This window comes from Lithobates pipiens, unplaced genomic scaffold (assembly GCF_037356315.1).
Source record: "Lithobates pipiens isolate NorthernLeopardFrog02 unplaced genomic scaffold, aLitPip1_a1.2 Scaffold_10, whole genome shotgun sequence".
In the NCBI taxonomy this organism is placed as follows: domain Eukaryota; kingdom Metazoa; phylum Chordata; class Amphibia; order Anura; family Ranidae; genus Lithobates; species Lithobates pipiens.
The window spans coordinates 31,514,174-31,536,891 of record NW_027507686.1 but is presented as its reverse complement, the minus strand read 5'-3'; the positions used below and the strand labels follow the sequence as shown (position 1 = coordinate 31,536,891).

Here is a 22,718-nt window from a genome sequence, read left to right as displayed (position 1 = left end):
CCTCCCCCTATCTATATGGAGGGTGTTGTGTATCAGTGAAACCTCCCCGGCCGGCTCTCTCCTCCAGTTTCGGGTTCCGGGAAGCTTTGGTTCCTCTCGTGCTTCAATCTTCCGATGATCTCTATTGGGTGGGCATGTGAGGTGAGGGCGGGGAGAAGGCGGGGTGTGAGCGGGGATTGGTTGCTGCTGGCTGTACAGTATATGACAGGGGCGGGGTCAGGAGGGGAGTTGAGCAGAGAGTGAGTGGAGGCTGGAGAGATCCAGAGAGAGGTGAGAGATCTACACTGATCTATAATAATGTGTATACTACAGAGATACTATACAGAACGAATACAATGTATACAGATCCTATACTATATATACACCTAATACTGATATATACATACACTTCTGGGGGTGTCATTTCTATATGTAGTACTGGTCAGGAGGCAAAGTGTGGGTGCTCTGTACTCTGATATACATTGTATACTATATATACAGCTATTACTGATACATTTTATATATTATTGTGATAACTTCTACTGATAAAATGTATCCTTTTATATATACATTTCTCTGTATTAGTGATCAGCTTGTACAATATATGGGGTGCAGTGTGTACAGTATAGAAAGTGATCTGTCTATGTATGATGTCATTGATCAGTATACTATGTGATCTGTCTATGATGTCATTGATCGGTATATGGTAAGTGATCCACACGTGGATCTTTCATTAAACCTGTATTCTATTCTGTGTTCATCTGTACTAGGGATGAGCTCAGGTGTGTTCGCACACTCCACGTGCAGAGCCCGACAGGAAGTCGGCGCATCGATGCGCTAATCACAGGCAGTGAGACATTGCCCCGATCTCTGCAGCCACACATCAGGGCACTGTCTCACTGCCTGTGATTAGCGCAGCGCTGCGCTGATTTCCTGGCGGGCTCTGCACGTGGAGTGTGCGAACACACCTGAGCTCATCCCTAATCTGTACATTATATAATGTCCATGTAATGTATATGATGGTGTGTGTGTGTGTGTGTGTGTGTGTGTGTGTGAGTGAGATAGATAGAGAGATATATTACATATGATCCATCGATTGGTGGGTAGAGAGCAGAGTGAAGGTCCTCAGACATCATTTCCAATGATCCTCCATTCTGCACCCTTCTGGAATTGCCATTTTTCGGACACCGTCTTCTTGTCTTCTCTTCCAGCATTCCGCTGAAGATGAGGAAGGTGACATGCACAGCGCCCGTAAACATCGCCGTCATCAAATACTGTGAGTAGGCGGAGTCAGGACAGATTGGATGATGCCATTGAATCGCTATATATAGTAATGATATTTAATGTGCATTCTCACTGATCCAGCAGGCCCTTCACAGTGCCTCAGTCAGCATGGGAGTGCAGCTCCACCTCTCTGCCTCCTGCTTACGCTGAGCTGTGCCCTTTCCTTGCCCCTCATTTTTGGGGGGGTGGTGGGGATAGTTGGGGGGGTTTGAGAACTCTCCTTGTGGTTGATTAGGAGGTGTACATAGACTGTAGAAAGACTCTGAAGCCCCATACACACTATCAGTTTTTCTGCTGAGTTTTATCTTTCAGATTTACCAAAACTATGTAGTAGAAGGGCCTGTCTGATTGCCTACAAATTCAAACTTCTAAGGGTTGACCTCATATTATATGATTTTGGTAAATCTGAAGGAAAAACTCGGCAGAAAAACGGATAGTGTGTATGGGGCATGATAGATTTGGGAATTCCTGACTTGTAGAACCACAGGCTCCACATTAGGGGTTTCCAGAAAACCTGCAGATTCTCCAACAAGATGACCAATACTTTGGAGAAACACCGTTGAGGTGGAGTCGATTCCAACCAGTCAGAATTCATTGTTTGATGAACTGATGGTGGGGTGGGGTTGCTATGGGTTACAGCGCTCTGCCGATCCTCAAGGGCTCCTCCTGTATAATGAAACTTTACACTGAATTTGTATTCCAGGGGGGAAGCGGAACGAGGAGCTCATCCTCCCCATCAACTCTTCTCTCAGCGTCACCCTGCACCAGGATCAGGTCTGTGATCTTCATAAAGAGAACCTGTCATTGGATGATGTATGGCGGAGGGTGTACGATGTATGGCGGAGGGTGTACGATGTATGGCGGAGGGTGTACGATGTATGGCGGAGGGTGTACGATGTATGGCGGAGGTTGTATGATGTATGGCAGTGGTTGTCCAACTTATGAACTAAAGAAGGCCTCAAATGTCTGCCCCTGACATTACCAAAGGGCTGCACATAATCTTCAACATCTGTAATGCTTGGGAGGACTGCAGAAACTGCAGATCTAATAAAGTAAACGGGTCAGAGGTGTGGACAGGATACGTGGTTGATTGGGGATGTGCTGCAGAAGAAGACCATACAAATCTGGGAACATGTTAAATGAGACAAGAAGAGATCAGTTCTATTACCCCAATCAATGTACCCACTACAGACTGCTGAGGTCAAAGGGCTGCACATCATATACCAAAGAGCCCGGGCTGGGCACCCAGGTTGTATGACTGGTACTCAATCTGTGTCCCTCGACTTTAAAGCAGGGAAGTGCGATCTGGGCTTGCTGATCTGCCGTCCCAGAGCATCAGAGTGCTTTGCGCCAGCAGCAGAGGAAGCAGGCAGTTGCGGAGGGGGCAAAAGCCACATAAGCCAATGCTCCCTCTGTAGCGCTGGCTCCTGTCCCAGGTGGAGTGATACCAACTGCATTTCACCTGAACCTTTCCAGCAGCCCGGAGAGCGATGCCAACAGAAGCTGAAAAATGGCAATGTATTAAACATCACATACACTGCACTTATGCAATGGGCATATCCGCATATATTGTGGTTTGGGGGCAGTAAAACCCCATAGTTGAGACCTGTTTTTACCACACACCCCAACCACTGGTGTAGCATCAGGGGTGACAACGGCGACCTCGCCCCATGCTCCAGGGGCCTGTGCGGCCTCCTTGTAACATTCTATTCTACACTTGGACCGGGGGGGGGGGGGGGCGACACATACAGGATCTCTATAAAGCCGGATTTTCCTCCTCTCCCTCCTGCCGGAATTCAGCAGCTGCAAGGGGAAGATATTCATTATGCTATTCAAAATAATAAAAAAAAAAAATCGAAATTCTGTACCATTTACCGTATTTATCGGCGTATAACATTCACTTTTCCCCCTGAAAATGGGGGGAAAATCGAGGGTGCGTGTTATACACCGACAGCATACCTCAGAGGGGAAGGAGGGGGACGAGTGCCGCCAAAATTCACTGAGCCATCATCTCCTCTCCACTCGGCTCTCGGCTTGCACATCACACACACAGTCCCGCCTCCGCCACCGGCATTGGACCAGTGTTCTGTCTATCACAGGAGCTGGTCCAGTGCAGATGGTGGAGGCGGGACTGTGTATGTGACTGCCGACTGAGAGCTAAGTAAACAGATGGCGGTTCGGTGATTTCCTGTGAGAGATGGTGAGCTGGATTGATGGGGGAGATGGGCACAGATCAGGCTGCAGATGGGTACTAATCAGGCTGCATTGATGCTCACTGGGCATTATTTTGCTTCAAAGTGGTTTATTTTAAAAAGTTTTTATTCCTGAAACTTCCCTCTTAAATTGAGGTCCGTGTTATACGCCGATAAATACGGTAATTTCATGGTGGCCGAGGACTGGTTACCAAATCACCTAAGTAACCCTTGCTCTTTAAAAGGTTGAGCACCCCCGTTGTATGATGCTGTAAATGGTGGGGGATGTATGATGTGGCGCAATGTTTTTCAACTACAGTTCTCAAGTACCCCCAACGGGTCATGTTTTCAGGATTTCCCTCAGATGAAACAGCTGTGGTAAATACTAAGGCAGTGAAACTGATCAAATCACCTGTGTAAAATAATGGACAGCCTGAAAACATGACCCGTTCGGGTACTTGAGGACTGGAGTTGAGAAACATTGATGTAGGGTGTATGGTAGGGTATATGGCAGGGGCGGACTGACAACTCATGGGGCCCCTGGGCAATAGGAGAAGATTATGGGGCCCCCGGACAATAGGAGATTATGGGGCCCCCAGGCAATAGATTATGGGCCCACACAGTATACACACACAGTTTACACAATATATATACACACACACAGTATAGACAAACAGAATACACATACACACACTGAAAAGGTACTGGAGAGGCGGGGCAGCTATAATCTTGGGATTTTTAAAAAGGCACAGATTTTTCATACTGTCCCTGGTTTTATTGAGGCTGGCAACCCTGATGGGGACCCTTAGAGGCATGGGGCACTCGGGCAGTGCCCGAATGGTCAGTCCGCCCCTGGTATATGGTGTATGTAGCGTTGTCATCTCATCCCTTTAAACCTGAACACATATGAATTACACAGGTTCTGAGGCTAATTTATTGCAGATAAGGCACCAAGTGAGTTTAACCACTTAAGGACCGGAAGAATTTCCCCCTTAATGACCAGGCCATTTTTTGCAATACGGCACTTCGTCGCTTTAACTTACAATTGCACGGTGGTGCGACGCTGTACAATTGTCCTTTTTTTCCCCCCCACAAATAGAGCTTTCTTTTGGTGGTATTTGATCATCTCTGCGTATGTTATTTTTTGCGCTATAAACAAAAAAAGCAATATTTGTTTACTTTTTGCCATAATAAATATCCCCCCAAAAAATATATAAAAAAAAAGAATTTCTTCATCGTTTTAGGCCGAAATGTATTCTTCTACATATTTTTGGTTAAAAAAAAATTGCAATAAGTGTTTATTGATTGGTTTGGGCAAAAGTTATAGAATCTATAAAATACGGGATAGATTTATGGCATTTTTACTAGTATTGGTGGCGATCTGCGATTTTTTTTTTTTTTTTTTTTTTTTTATCGTGACTGCAACATTATGGCGGACAGATCAGACACTTTTGACACATTTTTGGGACCATTGTCATTTATACACTGCTATAAAAATGCACTGATTACTGTGTAAATGTCACTGGCAGGGAAGGAGTTAAACACTAGGGGGGCGATCAAGGGGTTAACGGTGTTCCCTGCTAGGTGTTTCTAACTGCGGGGGAATGTGACTTACTAGAAGAGGAGACATATCGCTGTTCCTACTTGGTAGGAACAGATGATCTTTCTCTCCTCTCCTGACAGAACGGGGGTTTGTGTGATTACACCGCAGTATAATGACGGCGGCCGGTCGGCAAGTGGTTAATTACCACCTTAATCAGCCTTAGGACCTGTGTAATTAATATGTGTTTTGGTTTTAAAGGGATGAGGTGGCAACTCTAGGTGTATGGTAGGATGTATGTTATGGTGTGGTGTACAGTGTTTGGTAGGGTGTAGGGTCTATAGTATGGTGTATAGTGGGGTGTAGGGTGTATAGTGTGGTGCTTGGTGTATGATGGGGGGGCACCTATAGTACATTAGGAAGCTTTGCCTCATTATAATCCCCTTCAGCACATCCTGGGGGTTCTGGAATCCGGTGTTCAGGTTCCTAATCTCTACTTTACAGAAACTCTGAGATAAAGAACGCCCCTTAAAGAATGCCTTTCAATGGCAGTACATAGAGTGTGACTTCTGTTCCAATCTGTACTATCCACCAGCCAATTGGAGCAGACTCTGCTGCAGCTGGCAGCTCATTGGTCAGCTAGTTTAGCACCAGAGGTCTGTCTCTGTATCCTAAATCCGCCCCCTTCATTTTATCCAATCCTAATGGCAGAATTGTGTTCCCCTTTAAATGTTTCAGTTAAAGACGACGACCAGCATTGCGGCCAGCCGCGAGTTCACCGAGGACCGGATCTGGCTGAACGGAAAGGAAGACGACATTAATCACCCGCGCCTGCAGTCCTGCCTGCGAGAAAGTGAGTAATCCTGCCTGCGGAGTTCCTCTTTAACTCATTACCATTCACCTACATTTTTATTGATTTGATTTCCTCTTCATCACATCTTCCAATCGCACTCAATGTGATCTTCTTCTCCATTGGCCCTCTGCAGTCCGTCGTCTGGCGAGGAAGAGGCGGAGCAGTGGCAGCGAAGATGGCATCTCCAGGATCCTCAATGATAAAGTCCACATCTGTTCCATCAACAATTTCCCCACTGCCGCCGGGCTGGCGTCCTCTGCTGCGGGATACGCCTGTCTGGGTAAGAGAAGGGGATGGTGCTAAATGGAGGCTGAGAGCTCGCTCCTAGCACCGAGATTGAACCGTCAAAGACAACTCTCAGTCTAACCTAATGATCAGCCGATGGCTGGACCGGCTCCTGATCATGTGACCCCCTGTGACAGCCAATCCGTCAGCGGTCACATGATCCACAGTAATCAACAGTAGGGATGAAGCAACTATCAGTTCTGTTCTGTGTGAACTAACTAGCTGTTGTGAATCCAATGTTCTTGTGCTATTTTCCCTTCTGGAAGAAAAATATTATGGGCAGAAGTAAATATAGATTCATTTATATCAAACGTAAATCAAAAGTGAATCAGGAAAATATTGCATCATGACCACCAGATGGAGCTGAAGATCAGAGAAAATGTATAGATCTCTTTGGGAAGAGGTACAATGTAACAATTCTAGAGGACATTGGAGGAGGTGGGAGATCCCGTAGTAGCATCCGTTACATTAATTTTCCTAATTCCCTCCAGCGTTCTCTAGAATTGTTGCGTTGGGGGAGATTTACTAAAATTGGTGTAAATAGAATCTGGTGCAGCTGTGCCTTACAGCCAATCTTCTAACTTCAACTTGTTCAATCAATCTTTGACAAAAACCCGGAAGCTGATTGGTTTCTATGCAGAGCTGCACCAGATTCTGCACTCCCCAGTTTTAGTAACTCTCCCCCATTTTACCTCTTCTCACTAAGATGTATTTATTTCCAATGCTCCTCCGCTCCATCTAGTGGTCATAATGTGGTATACTCCCTGTTTGTTCTAAATGGACCTGTCTTTACTGCTGTCCATAATATTTGAAGAACATTTGACCAGAAGAGCACATCCAATTTTGGCCCATTCTCACGGAACAAATGTACGAGTGATATCCCTGGATGAGAGCGTTATGGATGTTTTTTAATATACCCCTAAAACATTTCCTGCCCAGCCTATTGTCAATAGGCAGGAGATTTGACAATCGGGGTGGATGTCACATGACGCTCTCCCTGATTGCACCTCGAGCGCGGCTGTGACCGATGACTGGTCGAGCTGGTACACTGAGCAATCACATGACAATTGTAAAAAATGGATGGCTTCCTTTCATGCCATCCATTGTATATAATTGTGTTACTAGCTGTGATTGGTCACAGTGAATACATGGTACAGACAGGGCCAATCACAGCCCATCTGTACCATGTGATTAGCTGTGGCCAATCATAGCCAATCACAACAAAACAGTCTGAATCAGTTTAATTCAGTAAAAATGGTTGCTTATACCAATGAAATTCACTGGTATAAACAATCATAAAGTTTAAAATAAAAAAAGTCCTGATCACTTCCCCAGAGTAGTACAGTGTTACTATGGTAACACTGTACTACTCTGGTCACAGTGTGTAAAAAAAACAAAACAAAAAAAAAACAAATCACAATAAAATAATAATAATAAAAAAGCATTGTTAAAAAAAAGACATACACTTGAAATAAGGACTGATTGTTCTACATCTATTATATGATGATTGGGGAGGTGGACTTGATTGGGTGTGATTGTGTAACTTGTCAAATTGCGGTCCTGATTGTCCTCCTGATACATTGTTTCCTGTCTCTCAGTCTACTCCTTGGCCAAGCTGTACGGTGTGGAAGGCGAGCTGTCCGAGATCGCCCGGCAGGGTTCCGGCAGCGCTTGCAGGAGTATGTATGGAGGCTTCGTCCAATGGCTGATGGGGGAACGGGAAGACGGTAAAGATAGTCTGGCACAGCAGGTGGAGGAGGAGACTCACTGGCCAGAACTATGCATCCTCATCCTGGTGGTAAGGGCAGAGCAATCCCCCCCCCCAGCCTGTGATGGCGCCCCCTGTAGTATGGAGACAAGACATCATGGTTTATATATAATGAACGTTCATTCGATCATGTTCCATGTTTCAGGCCAGCGCAGAGAAGAAGCATGTTGGCAGCACGGCTGGGATGCAGACCAGTGTGGAGACCAGCCCATTACTCAAGGTAGGGTCCGCAGTCACGGGACAGGGCGGCCATATGTAATGCGTGCATCATTATGAGCATTGGTCCCTAAAATACCTGCATCTAGATGCTCAGATGATGGGGGGGGGGGGGGGATTTCTAGTGCTGTATAAACACCAATTGTCTGTTTCAGTTTCGTGCAGAGTCGGTGGTGACGGGAAGAATGGCCGAGATGATCGAGTCTATCAGGAAAAAGGATTTTGAAAGCTTTGGGCAGCTAACGATGAAGGACAGCAATCAGTTCCATGCTACGTGCCTGGACACGTTCCCCCCAATCTTCTACCTGAACAAGGTGTCACAACAAATCATCAGCCTTGTCCACCGCTACAACACCCACTACGGACAGACCAAGGTACTGCAACCTCTGCAGCATCCACTATAGGCAAACCAAGGTACTGCAATCTCTAGAGCGCCCACTAAGAACAGATCAAGGCAATGCATTCTCTACTTTGCTCACTATGGGCAGACCAAGGTACTGCAGGCTCTACATTGCCTACTATGGGCAGACCAAGGTACTGCAATGTCTACATTGCCTACTATGGGCAGACCAAGGCACTGCAATGTCTACATTGCCTACTATGGGCAGACCAAGACTACTATAGTGACTACTATGGGCAGAGCTAGGTACTGCGATCTCTACAATGCCCACTATGTACAGATGAAGGCAATGCATTCTCTACATTGCCTACTATGGGCAGACCAAGGTACTGCAGTCTCTACATTACCCACTATGGGCAGACCAAAGTACTGCAATGTCTACATTGCCTATTATGGGCAGATCAAGACTACTATAGTGACTGCTATTGGCAGAGCTAGGTACTGCAATCTGTACATTGCCCACTATAGGCAGACCAAAGTGCCACAAACTCTACAATGCCCACTATGGATAGACCAAAGTATTGCAATCTCTACATCTGCCAAGGGCAGACCAAGGTACTGTAATCTCTACATTGCCTGCTCTGTGAAGATCAAGATACAGCAATATCTACAGTGACCACTATGGGCAGACCTAGGTATTGCAAATTCTACACTGCACACTGTGGGTGGATCAAGGTACTGCAAACTGTACATTGCCCACTCTAGAAATATCAGGGTACCGCAAACTATATAATGCCCACTATGGGTAGACCAAAGTAATGCAAACTCCACAATGTCAGCTATGGGCAGACCATGGTACTGCAATCTCTACATTTCCTACTATGGGAAGGTACTGCAATTTCTACAATGCACACTGTGGGCAGATCAAGGTACTGCAAACTGTACATTGCCCACTATAGGCAGCAAAAGGTAGCACAAACTCTACAATGCCCACTATAAGTAGACCATGGTACTGCCATCTCTACAACATCCACTAAAGGCAGACCAAGGTAATGTAATCTCTACATTGCCCACTATGAGCAGACCAAAGTACTGCCTTGTTTACAACACCCACTATGGGCAGCCAAGGTGCTGCAATCTCTACATTGCACACTATGGAAATACCAAGGTAGTGCAATCTCTACAACACCCACTATGGGCAGATAAGGTACTGCAATCAATGTTTTGCCCACTACGGGCAGACCAAAGGTACTGCAAAGTACTCTCTCATTCTTCTCACTCGCTCTGACATGCTTGCTCTGTACTCATGTTTCATGCTCTCTTTTGCTCTCGCTTACTTTCTTCGCTTTCACTTGCACTTTGTTGCTTCTGCTGTCTTTTCAGCTTGCTTACTCACTCTGCTGCTTTTGATTCAATCTTTTTTTCTTCAGTCTCTCATCACTTTCCTCCTCACCTGCAGGTTGCATACAGCTTTGATGCAGGTCCCAATGCCGTCATCTTTATGTTAGAGCCAACTGTCAACGAGTTTGTGGAAGTCGTAAAGCGTTCCTTCCCTCCCGCCTCTAATGGAGACCTGTAAGTGTTTTGGAGAATTGTTAATATTTTATTATTCCTTCACATTATAACCGCCCTCTTTTCTGCCATGTGAGCTTCGGTGGGCATGAGTGATCATTCTTGGGTTGGCTTGATCTTTATCTAAAATGCTTAGAGTCTTCTTTTACTAATGCAATTCTTCTGGGGATTTTCTGCACCTAAATTCCTGTTTCTAAGTTCTTGTTATTGCACTGGAGTCATTAGAGAAGCAAATGGACATGTGGTTGAAGTGTTGCCTAGACTGACCAGGTGTCACAGTAAATCATCGGCCTGGTCCACCGCTACAATGTCCACTATGGGCAGACCAAGGTACTGCAATCTGTACAGCGCTTGATATAGGCAGACCAAGGTACTGCAATCTCTACATCGTCTGTTATGAGCAGACCAAGGCACTGCAATGTCTACATTGCCCACCATGAGCAGACCAAGGTACTGCAGTCTCTACATTGCCCATTAAGGGCAGACCAAGGTACTGCAATCTCTACAGCGCCTGATATAGGCAGACGGAGGTACTGCAATCTCTAAATTGCCCACCATGAGCAGACCAAGGCATTTCAATCTCTTCATTGCCCACTATGAGCAGACCAAGCTACTGCAGTCTCTACATTGCCCATTATGGGCAGACCAAGGTACTGCGATCTCTACAGCACCATCTATAGGCAGATCAAGGTACTGCAATCTCTACATAACCCACTATGAGCAGACCAAGGCACTGCAATGTCTAGATTGCCCACTATGAGCAGACCAAGGCAATGCATTCTCTACATTGCTCACTATGGGCAGACCAAAGTGCTGCAGTCTTTACATAGCCCATTATGGGCAGAACAAAGGTGCTGCAATTCTTCTGGGGATTTCTGCACCTAAATTCCTGTTTCAAAGCTAATGTTGCTGCACTGATGGAGTCATCAGTGAGGAAAATTGGCATGTGGTTGAAGTGTTGCCTAGACTGACCAGCTCTGTGTGGCAAGCTGTAAAAAGAATTTCCTTTTCATTTCATCATTGGTATTCCTATTCAGCCTGCAGTAGACCCCTGAGAGCCCTGAAGCATGATGGGATTTGTAGTTCTCAAAAGCAGAACTTGCAGTAGTAATGGAGGATTGTACTGTGTTAGGCTCGATTCACACTAATTTGTTTTTTGATGCATTTTGCAGAAATGCAGGGACATTTTTTAACATGGGTTCCTGTGGAAATGTTCACATCAATGCATTTTTGTGCCTCTGCGTTTTTGGAAAGGGTCGGGGACTTTTTTCCTGCAAAGTGCAGCGTTTTGCATGTAATAGACTTCAACGGACCTGCATTGACCCGCATGCTAGTACCGTGATTTTGTAGCGTTTTGCGAATTTGTTTATTTTTTTATTTACTGTACATTTACTGTATACAATTGGTTGCTAAGGTGGGGGCTGCGAAGCCGGCCACCGCATCCTTAACAACCGATGAGTCGTCCGCTGTCAGCGGGCTTCCCCACTGAATTAAAAAATAAAAATAAATGGCAGCTAAAAATAAATTTTGAAAGAAAAAAAATGCCATGCCAAAAAAAGTGTGGGATCCCCCCAAAATCCATACCAGACCTTATCTAAGCTCTGCACCCCCCCCCCCCCCACCTCAAAGCACCTTGCTCCCATGTCAACGGGAACAAGGGCCTCTTCCCACCTTGCCCAGGCAAGGGTTGTCGGGAAGAGCCCCTTATCCCCATCAACATGGGGGCAAGGTGCTTTGTAGTGGGGGGGGGGGGGTGGGGGGTGCAGAGCCCACCATGCTGCAAAGCACCCACCCCATGTTGAGGGCATGCGGCCTGATATGGTTCAGGAGTGGGGGGGGATGCTCACTTGTCCCCTTCCCTTTCCTGACCTGCTGGGCTCCATGTTCGGATAAAGGTCTGGTATTTTTTATTTTTATTTATTTATTTTGGCATGGGGGGGCTCCAAATCCATGCTAGACCAAGAGCCTGGTATGGACCTGGGGGGGGGGGACCCCACGCTATTATTGTTTTTTATTTATTTTTTTCACAATTTTTTATTTTATTTTTTCCTTTTATCATTCAGCAGGGAAGCCTGCTGACAGCTGATGACTCATTGGTTGTCCTTAGCAACAAGCTATATACAGTGTAAAAAAAAAAAAAAAAAAAAAAACCTGCAAATCGCTGTAAAAACGTGTGTCCAAAAACGCGACAAGCACCACAAAAAGCACTGCAGAAATGCTCAAAAGCAGCGTGCATAGATGTGAATCGAGCCTTAATCATTGATCAGTGCAGGAAGTTGGGGGTTTGTGACACCCAATATTGCCAAACTTAAGTCAATAAAGATAAAAGTTTTCGAAACACATTGAATTCAGGCAAGATAGCTAACGTCTTTCGAAAGCTAACCTCCCTCTTAGCCAATACTGGGTGTCACTTAAACTCCAAACATTCTGCAAAATACAGATCTACTGAGCTAATGACCACATCCTCCTTCTCTTTTTTTTATTTTCAATTTTTTTTTTTTTTTTACTCTCATTTGAAAAATTTCAGCAGAGCATATGATAAAGGTGCTTTGATTCTCTCCAGGACAGAAGCAGGTTAGAATCTTCAAATTGCTAAAATACTCTCTGCAGATGCAGTGTGGTACACAGGACACATTATAAACATGGCTGCAGCTTTCTGTAGCACAGCATATCACATATTCAGCATATGAAGTTTCAATTGGAATAAAGGAGAGGATTTTTGAAGTGTATATAATACACGTTCCTAGAGCCGATAAGGATTTTACGATACACATAATGGCCCCAAAATGACTATAACGATTGTTGCCAAAAATGAACAGCATCCAAATCCAATCCATTGCCTTTACTATAAAATAACAATGGCACTGATAAAGCTGGAAAATGGCACCACGGTGACCATGCTGGTCTGTAAGGGGTCCCAGGGCACAAGGTAACATTTTCACACATTGGGCCACATATAGATCCGGCGATCATACACGTGTTTTTTGTCATCATACACAGTTTGCGTAGATTGAATTCACAGAAGCGTGAAATCTTCCCGCCTTTACCCACATTAATTCTTGACATGCTTCGGAGAAGCGCTGTGATGGGGGCTGCCAGTCTCACGGCTCCTACTCTGCTCACTATGTCAGGAATTCACAGTAGGAGATCCAGCCGGCCAGATCCATCCAGTTCTGTGTCTGCCATGGCGAGCCGCTATTTTGAGTAATCTGCTATGTTGTATCCGGTAGCATCTGCTATGGGTGCAGAGGGCTGGAACGCTCCCACTTCTCCATCCTCCAATAGAATATCAAAACATGATTCCCCATAAATGACATTTATTGGCTATCTATATGTGCGTTATACATGGTACAGATCTGAAGAAGTTACCCACCAGGTAGAGATGTTTCCACTTAAAGTGATATGCTGCCTTCCAGAGACGCCAGCAGTGAGATCTCCCCATCAGGATTCCCAAATCTGCTCAACCCCTGTGGGAGGGGCAGAGACAGAAACTACTGCAGGAAATCTCACCATTGTGGGAGGGGCAAAGATGAAAATTACTGCTGGATATCTCACCATTGTGGGAGGGGCAAAGATGAAAATTACTGCTGGATATCTCACCATTGTGGGAGGGGCAAAGATGAAAATTACTGCTGGATATCTCACCATTGTGGGAGGGGCAAAGATGAAAATTACTGCTGGATATCTCACCATTGTGGGAGGGGCAGAGACAGAAACTACTGCAGGAAATCTCACCATTGTGGGAGGGGCAAAGACACAAACTACTGGAGGAAATCTCACCATTGTGGGAGGGGCAAAGACACAAACTACTGGAGGAAATCTCACCATTGTGGGAGGGGCAGAGATGCAATCTACTGCAGGAAATCTCACCATTGTGGGAGGGGCAGAGATGCAATCTACTGCAGGAAATCTCACCATTGTGGGAGGGGCAAAGACAATCTACTGCAGGAAATCTCACCATTGTGGGAGGGGCAAAGACAATCTACTGCAGGAAATCTCACCATTGTGGGAGGGGCAGAGACATAATCTAATGCTGTAAATCTCACCATTGTGGGAGGTGCACAGACACAATCTACTGCTGGATATCTCACCATTGTGGGAGGGGCACAGACACAATCTACTGCAAGAAATCTCACCATTATGGGAGGGGCAGAGACACAATCTACTGCAGGAAATCTCACCATTGTGGGAGGGGCACAGACACAATCTACTGCTGGATATCTGACCATTGTGGGAGGGGCAGAGACACAATCTACTGCAAGAAATCTCACCATTATGGGAGGGGCAGAGACATAATGCTGTAAATCTCACCATTGTGTGAGGGGCAGAGACACAATCTACTGCAGGAAATTTCACCATTGTGGGAGGGGCAGAACCACTGACATATCATCTACCTTGGCTGATTCTTGCCATTAAATTATGACACAATAGGCTAAAAATGAGTCAATTGCTGGGACAATTATCTTTTAGTATTATTATTATTTTATTTTTCATCAACCATTATCTAGACTGCTACTATTATCGATATAGTGTTCAGTTGGTTCTTGTGCCATTTTTTCCTTTTCGGTTTAAAATGAGCAAAAAATACGGGATAAGGATACTTTGTTTAAATTAAAAAATTTTTTTTAATTTTTGGTCCAATGACATTTTGCAAACATCAATAACATTCCTAAAAATAACCATACTTATTCTTGCGTAATGTTTTATGACGTGGGCCTATAGTGGGAGAAAAACTGGTCCATCGTGTTTCTGTCATTAAATCTCTCACCTTTGATGTCATGTATTTAGGTTTATTAAAGGGTTACCAGTGAGCCCTGCCCCCTTGTCTCAGGAGCTGACCTCTGCCATCGAAGGTGACATGTGTCCAGGAGGAGTGCGTTATGTCATTGTTACACGGGTAAGAATAGAGCGCAATGTAGAACATATAGAGAGCTATAAAATATTCTCTTTATAAAGAAACTCGATTTCCTTTGTTTTCTGAAAAGTCTTTCCATTTGTGATTGAAGGGTCACTGATACAGTTTCTAAATTAGATACAATAAGGGAGATTTACTAAAACTGAATCTGGTGCACGCTTAACCACTTGATCTCTGGAAGATTTATCCCCCTTCATGACCAGGCCATTTTATGCGATACGACACTGCGTTACTTTAACTGGCAATTGCGCGTTCATGCATTTTTAAAAAAAATTTTTGCACTATAAACAAAGACCAACAATTAAAAAAAAAAAAAAAAATATTTCTCTTTCGTTCATTGCCGGATACAGCTCCAGTAATCTTGACTGTGGGGTTATTACGCCACCTTCAGGAGAGGACTAGGCAGAGCATGTAATACATGTGAAAAACAGAACTTTACAGTTCCGCCCAGGGGGCGGTCCCTCTGGTAATAACCCCTCAGCTTGCTTCCTGCAGCTCAGTTTTTTTCTGCCTAGTGAAAAAGGACCTAGGCTCCCTGCGGGACCATCGGTCCTGGGAATTTTCTGGATTTTTGCCTTTTGTGCAAGATTTTAAGATCCTGTGATCTGCTATCAACATCCGGCTGGGTGACCGGCTAGATAATCTAGATCCTTGTAGTCTCCCCAGCCTGGCCTTCGAGCGTATGCAGACCCTAGCTACGCTCTAAGTCAGCCACGACATGCCCCTCAGGCTCCTGGGGCTAGTGAGTGCATCTCTCCGGGGGAAAAACATATGTGACCGGACTACCGATGTCCTTATCACAGTGTGCCGTGGCCAACACTGGGATGTCCCCAGCTCGTCTGGATCGTAAGTACAGCTCCCCCTGCCTTGGTGGGATTGAGCAGCTAGGTATTCCCTGGGTGGTCGTTTAGGGGGTCCCTCTCCTCCCTCTCTTCTCTCCCTGTCCCTATTTTCCTCCCCCCCCCGTGGAGGATGCTGCATGACTGGGCTGCTGTTGCTTGTCAGCCGTTTTCTGTGTGCCTCAGTGGAAAGCATGGTTGGGGGGCCTTTTTCCCGAAGTTCGACAGCCATTTTCCCTATGATTGTCCTTATACAGTGCGGCCGGTGGCCATTTTGTTGTAGCTCAGCGCATTTTTTTTATCCTCAGCACTGGTCCCTGTTGCTCAGAACGTTGTTTTTTTTTTTTTTTTTTTTTTTTTTTTTTGCTCTGGACACCTGGGAGCTGATACTGGATGCAGACACCTGTAACAGACCGGCGCAGCACTCGGTCGAGTGGTGAGTCTTGCAGTGGGGGCCTCTCAATCTGCGGCAGCTAGGAGGGTGAGATTTTGTACCTGTTCTAAGTCCCCAAGGATGGCAGACAGGGTGGGTCAGCATGGCTTCAGAAACTGGTGTTTCTTCCCCAGAACTCCCTGCAATTGCAACCGGCTCGTCTGCAAACAGTACAGTGCATTTGGACGCTGTGTCGGCGGTCCTTGAAACATTCATTGCCAGGGTGGAGGTGGTGCGCGGGCAAAAAGGTGGTAAAAAGCGAGGTTTCTGCGATTTGCATTAGGGGAAGCTCGCTAACAGTTTGTGGCTCTCCCCTTTGGCTTGGCTTCAGCACCCAGAGTCTTTACCAAGATATTGGCTCCAATTTTGTCGTTGTTGCGACAACGCGGGATTGCAATCGTGGGTTACCTAGATGATCTCCTGAGAGCAGTTTCCGCCTCAGAATTAAAGGAGGATGTGACGATCACCATGCAAACCCTGCAGGAATTTGAGTGGCTGTTGAACCTAGAGAAGTCGGTGCTTGTGCCGACTCAGCACCTGGAGTACCTAGGCTTACTGCTGGACTCCGTGGAAGCGAGAGTGTTTCTCCCTTCAGACAAACTGCAGACTCTTAGAGCCGCAGTGAAGCTGTTGATGAACCGCAGGTGGTCGTCGCTGCGCTTCTGCATGCGAGTCCTGGGCCTCATGGTGGCCTCTTACGAGGCGGTACCGTGCACCCAGTTTCACACCAGAGTCTTGCAGAAGGAGATATTGACAAAATGGGACAAATCTCCGTTATCCCTGGATCAGCAGATTCGGGTGAGCCAGTCAGTCAGGAACTCCCTGCTCTGGTGGCTGAGATCCCCAGGACTTCGGTCTGGGAAGTTGTTCCTACCTCTGCATTGGACAGTGATCACAACGGACGCCAGCCTGACCAGCTGGGTTGGAGTACTGGGCATACAGTCGACCCAGGGCCTCTGGTGGGGGGAGGAATCCGAATTTCAGACCAATGTGTTCGAGCTCCGAGCGATCAGGCTTTGCCTCTCCACATGGTCGATGAGACTTTGAGGGCGTCCGATCAGGATCCAGTCAGACAACGCCATGGCGGTGGCATATGTCAACCATCAAGGAGGAACAAGAAGCTCCCATCCTTCGGGGGGCAGAGTGACATGTACCGGCCCTGTCGGCCATTTACATCCCGGGAGTAGAAAACTGGCAGGTAGATTATCTAAGTCGCCAGATTCTGGTCCCAGGAGAATGGTCGTTGCATCCGGAGGTGTTCAGGCTTCTTGGCCTGCGGTGGGGCACACCAGACATGGATCTCTTGGCCTCCCGACTCAATCAGAAGGTGCCAAGGTTCGTATCCAGGACAAGAGTGGTGGCTGAGGGGATTCCAGTGATACTGATTGCCTCAGATTGGCCTCAGCGTCCCTGGTACGCCGTCCTAGTACGCCTGGTTGCGGAAGCTCCCTGGTGGCTACCGATGCTAGAAGACCTTCTGTCTCGAGGTCTGATTCTCCATCCTGCTTTACCATTGCTGGTTTTAATGGCATGGCTGTTGAGAGCCAGGTGCTAAGGAACCGGGGGCTGTCTGAGTCTGGTGATTTCAACTATGTTGAGGGCACGAAAATCTTCTTCTCAGAAGACATACCATCGTACGTGGAAGGCCTATCTCCATGGGTGAGGAGATGGGGTGGTGTCCGCACACCTATTCCGTTTCCAGGATCCTGCTGTTCCTACAGTGAGGAGTAGACCAGAAATTGTCTTGAAGCACCATTAAGGGACAGATATCAGCTTTGGCTGTTTTTTTTCCCAACGACCCCTGGCGTCTCACTCTCTAGTGAGCACTTTTTTTTCTTCTTTTCTACCAAAGGTGGTTTGGGCGTTTCACATCAATGAAGACATTGTGTTACCATCTCCTCATGTCCTAAACCGATACATCCTAAGGAGGTGGCCCTTCATTCCCTGGACGTTGTTTGGGCTCTAAGGGTATATTTGTCTACCACGGCTCTCTTCCGGAAGTCAGACTCTCGGTTCGTTTTGGTAGCTTGTCCAAAAAAAGGGATGGCGGTCTCCTCGGCCACCATTTCCAGGTTGATCAGACAGATTGTGGTCCAGGCCTACGCCTTCAAGGGGCAGGTGCCTCCCTTTCCTGTTACGGCCCACTCCACCAGGGCAATTGGGATCTCTTGGGCTTTCCGACATCAAGTGCCAGTCGCTCAAGTGTGTAAGGAGGCGACTTGGTCATCTGTTCACACCTTTACAAAGTTCTACAAAGTGGATGTAAGGGCATCGTCTGATGCCTGCTTTGGTCGCAAAGTCTTGCAGGCGGCCATGTAATGTTGCAATTTTACACGCTTTCTTATGTTAAGAAAAAGTTATTTTGTGTATTAATGCACTGTTGCATTTGTTGACTGCAAATTCTGATGCTGGTAGTAAGATGGTGACTCCCCTGTTAGGGAGCACCGCTGGTTGTGGTTGAAGTTCTGTTGCTGTTTCCACCCCTCGGTATGACACTGCTTGGGGATGTCCCTACGGTCAAGATTACTGGATATGTGTCCATCAATGAACGAAAGAGAAAATAAGATTTTTGTACTCACCGTAAAATCCTTTTCTCTGAAGTTCATTGACGGACACAGCACTCTCCCCTCCTATTGGTTTATGTTATACTGCTTGTTGACGTACTGAGCTGCAGAAAGCAGGCTGAGAGGTTATTAAGATAGGGACCGCCCCCTGGGCGGAACTGTAAAGTTCTGTTATTCACATGTATTACATGTCCTCTCCTGAAGGTAGCGTAACAACCCTACGGTTAAGATAGCTGGAGCTGTGTCCGTCAATGAACTTCAGAGAAAAGGATTTTACGGTGCGTACAAAAATCCTATTTTTTTACTTTCTGCTATAAAACATCCAATAAAAATTGAAAAAAATCATTAATTTAGGCCAATATGTATTCTGCTACATACTTTTTGGTTAAAAAAAAAATCCTGATAAGTGTATATGGTTTTCGCAAAAGTTATAGCTTATACAAACTATGGGATGTTTTTGTTTATTTTTTATTGCGGTGGACATTCTGACACTAATACAGTAATCAGTGCTAAAAATGTACACTGTCACTGTACTATAGTCACTGTGGGAAGGGGTTAAACATCGGGGGGGATGACAGGGTTGACTGTGTGTCTAGCCAGTGTTTTACTATAGGGTGTGAGGTGCTTTTAATAGTGGAAGATATGGAATTTATTCCCTGCTTTGCAGGGACACAAACTTCATCCCTTCCCTCCTGTCAGAACGGCGATCCTCTTTGTTTAGATAGGCAGATCGCAGTTCTCTCTCTCAACCTAATGATTGGCGGGTGCTGGAGGTCATTGGGTACCGTACACCCGCCGATCTACTACCATTTCTACCTTTTTTGTGTTTTTTGTTTTTGTAAAAAATAACAAAATGTCCATAAAAACCTATTTGATCAGAAACAAAACTGCTATAGGGTGGACCTAAAGTGGTTATTTGAACAGGCTGAAGTTAGAAGCTGATTGGTTATCATACACAGCGGCACCAGATTCTGAGTGCTCCAGTTTTAGTAAATCTCCCCCAAAATGTCTGTATTATGTCTGTTCATTGGGGGGGGGGGGGGGGAGAGAATCAGAAGTACATTTTATTCCATTTAAAATTCATTTGTTCTGAATATATTTCCTGATTATATATATTTTTTCCTCCTTTTTTGGATTTTGATTATATGACATTGCAGCCGGGACCAGGCCCAGTACAATCCCAGGACCCCTCGCTGGATCTATTAGGAGCAGACGGGCTGCCCAAACCTTCCACCTAGGAGGAAACCTTCGAAAAGACATTTTAATAATACGCAAGAAGCTCCGCCTTTGTTACTGGTTACCCAGCTATGTCAACACTGAGCTGGGAAATTTCTATCGTCTTCATATAAATTAAAAACTTTAATTACGGGTGTGTGACCAGCACTAAATATTTATTTTCTCAATGGTAATTGACCAATTTTCGTACAAGTCCCAGTTTATTATTCAAATAAAAAAACAAATCCTTCCATTTTGTTTTGGATTTTTATTTTATTGTTTTAGATACAAAGTCAGAAACTATGCAATAAACCGCAGATACACTATGTCAGACACATCGCCATGTATTTACAGATCTCTCTCCATCATAATGTTGGCTGTGGAGGGTCGGGGTACAGTAGATGATCAGCTGTGGAGGGGGGGGGGGAGAGCGTGGAGGGGTTGGGGTACAGTAGAATACAGCTGTGGGGGGAAGGGCTTGGAGGGGCTGGGGTACAAAAGATGAACAGCTGTGGGGGGAAGGATGTGGAGGGGTTGGGGTACAGTAGATGATCAGCTGTGGAGGGGGGGAAAAGCGTGGAGGGGTTGGGGTACAGTAGAATACAGCTGTGGGGGGAAGGGCGTGGAGGGGCTGGCGTACAGTAGATGATCAGCTGTGGGGGGGAAGGGTGTGGAGGGGTTGGGGTACAGTAGAATACAGCTGTGGGGGGGAAGGGCTTGGAGGGGCTGGGGTACAGTAGAATACAGCTGTGGGGGGGAAGGGCTTGGAGGGGCTGGGGTACAGTAGATGAACAGCTGTGGGGGGGAAGGGTGTGGAGGGGTTGGGGTACAGTAGATGATCAGCTGTGGGGGGAAGAGCGTGGAGGGGCTGGGGTACAGTAGAATACAGCTGTGGAGGGAAGGGCGTGGAGTGCTGGGGTACAGTAGATGAATGGCTTTCGAGAGAAGGTGGAGGGTTCAGGGTACAGTTGGTGGACAGTTGTGGAGGGAAAGGGATGAAGAAGTTAGGGTACGGTAGATTGAGGGCTGTGGAGGGAAAGGTGATGGAGAGGGTGGGGTACAGTAGATTGAGGACTGTAAAATGAAGGGGACAAAGAGGTGGGGGTACAGTAGATGGATAGATGTAAGGGGTTGGGGTATAGTAGGTGGATGGAAGTCCGTGGGGGGAAGTGGATGGAAGGGTTGGGGTGCAGTAGATGGAAGTCCGTGGAGGGGAGGAGACGGGAGGGTTTGGGGTACAGTAGATGAAGTATGTGGAGGGAAGGGGATGGGAGGGTTGGGGTGTAGTAGGTGAAGTCTGTGGAGGGAAGGGGACGGGAGGGTTGGGGTGCAGTAGGTGAACTCTGTGGAGGGAAGGGGACGGGAGGGTTGGGGTGCAGTAGATGAAGTTTGTGGAGGGAAGGGGATGGGAGGGTTGGGGTGTAGTAGGTGAAGTCTGTGGAGGGAAAGGGACGGGAGGGTTGGGGTGTAGTAGGTGAAGTCTGTGGAGGGATGGGGTGCAGTAGGTGAAGTCTGTGGAGGGTAGGAGACGGGAGGGTTGGGGTGTAGTAGGTGAAGTCTGTGTAGGGAAGGGGACGGGAGGGTTGGGGTGCAGTAGGTGAAGTCTGTGGAGGGAAGGGGACAGGAGGGTTGGGGTTCAGTAGGTGAAGTCTGTGGAGGGAAGGGGACGGGAGGGTTGGGGTGCAGTAGGTGAAGTCTGTGGAGGGAAGGGGATGGGAGGGTTCGGGTGTAGTAGGTGAAGTCTGGAGGGTAGGAGACGGGAGGGTTGGGGTGCAGTAGGTGAAGTCTGTGGAGGGATGGGGTTCAGTAGGTGAAGTCTGTGGAGGGAAGGGGACGGGAGGGTTGGGGTTCAGTAGGTGAAGTCTGTGGAGGGAAGGGGGCGGGAGGGTTGGAGTGCAGTAGATGAAGTCTGTGGAGGTAAGGGGACGGGAGGGTTGGGGTGTAGTAGGTGAAGTCTGTGAAGGGAAGGGGACGGGAGGATTGGGATGTAGTAGGTGAAGTCTGTGGAGGGAAGGGGAGGGGAGGGTTGGGGTGTAGTAGGTGAAGTCTGTGGAGGGAAGGGGACGGGAGGGTTGGGGTGTAGTAGGTGAAGTCTGTGGAGGGAAGGGGACGGGAGGGTTGGGGTGTAGTAGGTGAAGTCTGTGGAGGGAAGGGGACGGGAGGGTTGGGGTGCAGTAGGTGAAGTCTGTGGAGGGAAGGGGACAGGAGGATTGGGGTGTAGTAGGTGAAGTCTGTGGAGGGAAGGGGACGGGAGGGTTGGGGTGTAGTAGGTGAAGTCTGTGGAGGGAAGGGGACGGGAGGATTGGGATGTAGTAGGTGAAGTCTGTGGAGGGAAGGGGAGGGGAGGGTTGGGGTGTAGTAGGTGAAGTCTGTGGAGGGAAGGGGACGGGAGGGTTGGGGTGTAGTAGGTGAAGTCTGTGGAGGGAAGGGGACGGGAGGGTTGGGGTGTAGTAGGTGAAGTCTGTGGAGGGAAGGGGACGGGAGGATTGGGATGTAGTAGGTGAAGTCTGTGGAGGGGAGGGGAGGGTTGGGGTGTAGTAGGTGAAGTCTGTGGAGGGAAGGGGACGGGAGGATTGGGATGTAGTAGATGAAGTCTGTGGAGGGAAGGGGAGGGGAGGGTTGGGGTGTAGTAGGTGAAGTCTGTGGAGGGAAGGGGACGGGAGGGTTGGGGTGTAGTAGGTGAAGTCTGTGGAGGGAAGGGGACGGGAGGGTTGGGGTGTAGT

At 47.1% G+C, this 22,718-nt stretch overlaps 1 protein-coding gene across 1 annotated transcript; it reads left to right on the top strand.

Moving 5' to 3' along the window:
- The first annotated feature begins 204 nt into the window (after nucleotides 1-204).
- Nucleotides 205-20,248, top strand: MVD (mevalonate diphosphate decarboxylase). Its single transcript, XM_077453378.1, has 11 exons — nucleotides 205-270; nucleotides 1,191-1,255; nucleotides 1,967-2,037; nucleotides 5,734-5,848; nucleotides 5,982-6,128; nucleotides 7,732-7,931; nucleotides 8,047-8,121; nucleotides 8,273-8,491; nucleotides 9,917-10,032; nucleotides 14,818-14,926; nucleotides 19,938-20,248. The coding sequence occupies exons 2-11, from the start codon at nucleotides 1,204-1,206 to the stop codon at nucleotides 20,016-20,018; spliced, it is 1,185 nt and encodes a 394-aa protein (XP_077309504.1). The 5' UTR covers nucleotides 205-270; nucleotides 1,191-1,203; the 3' UTR covers nucleotides 20,019-20,248.
- Nucleotides 20,249-22,718: the final 2,470 nt, after the last annotated feature.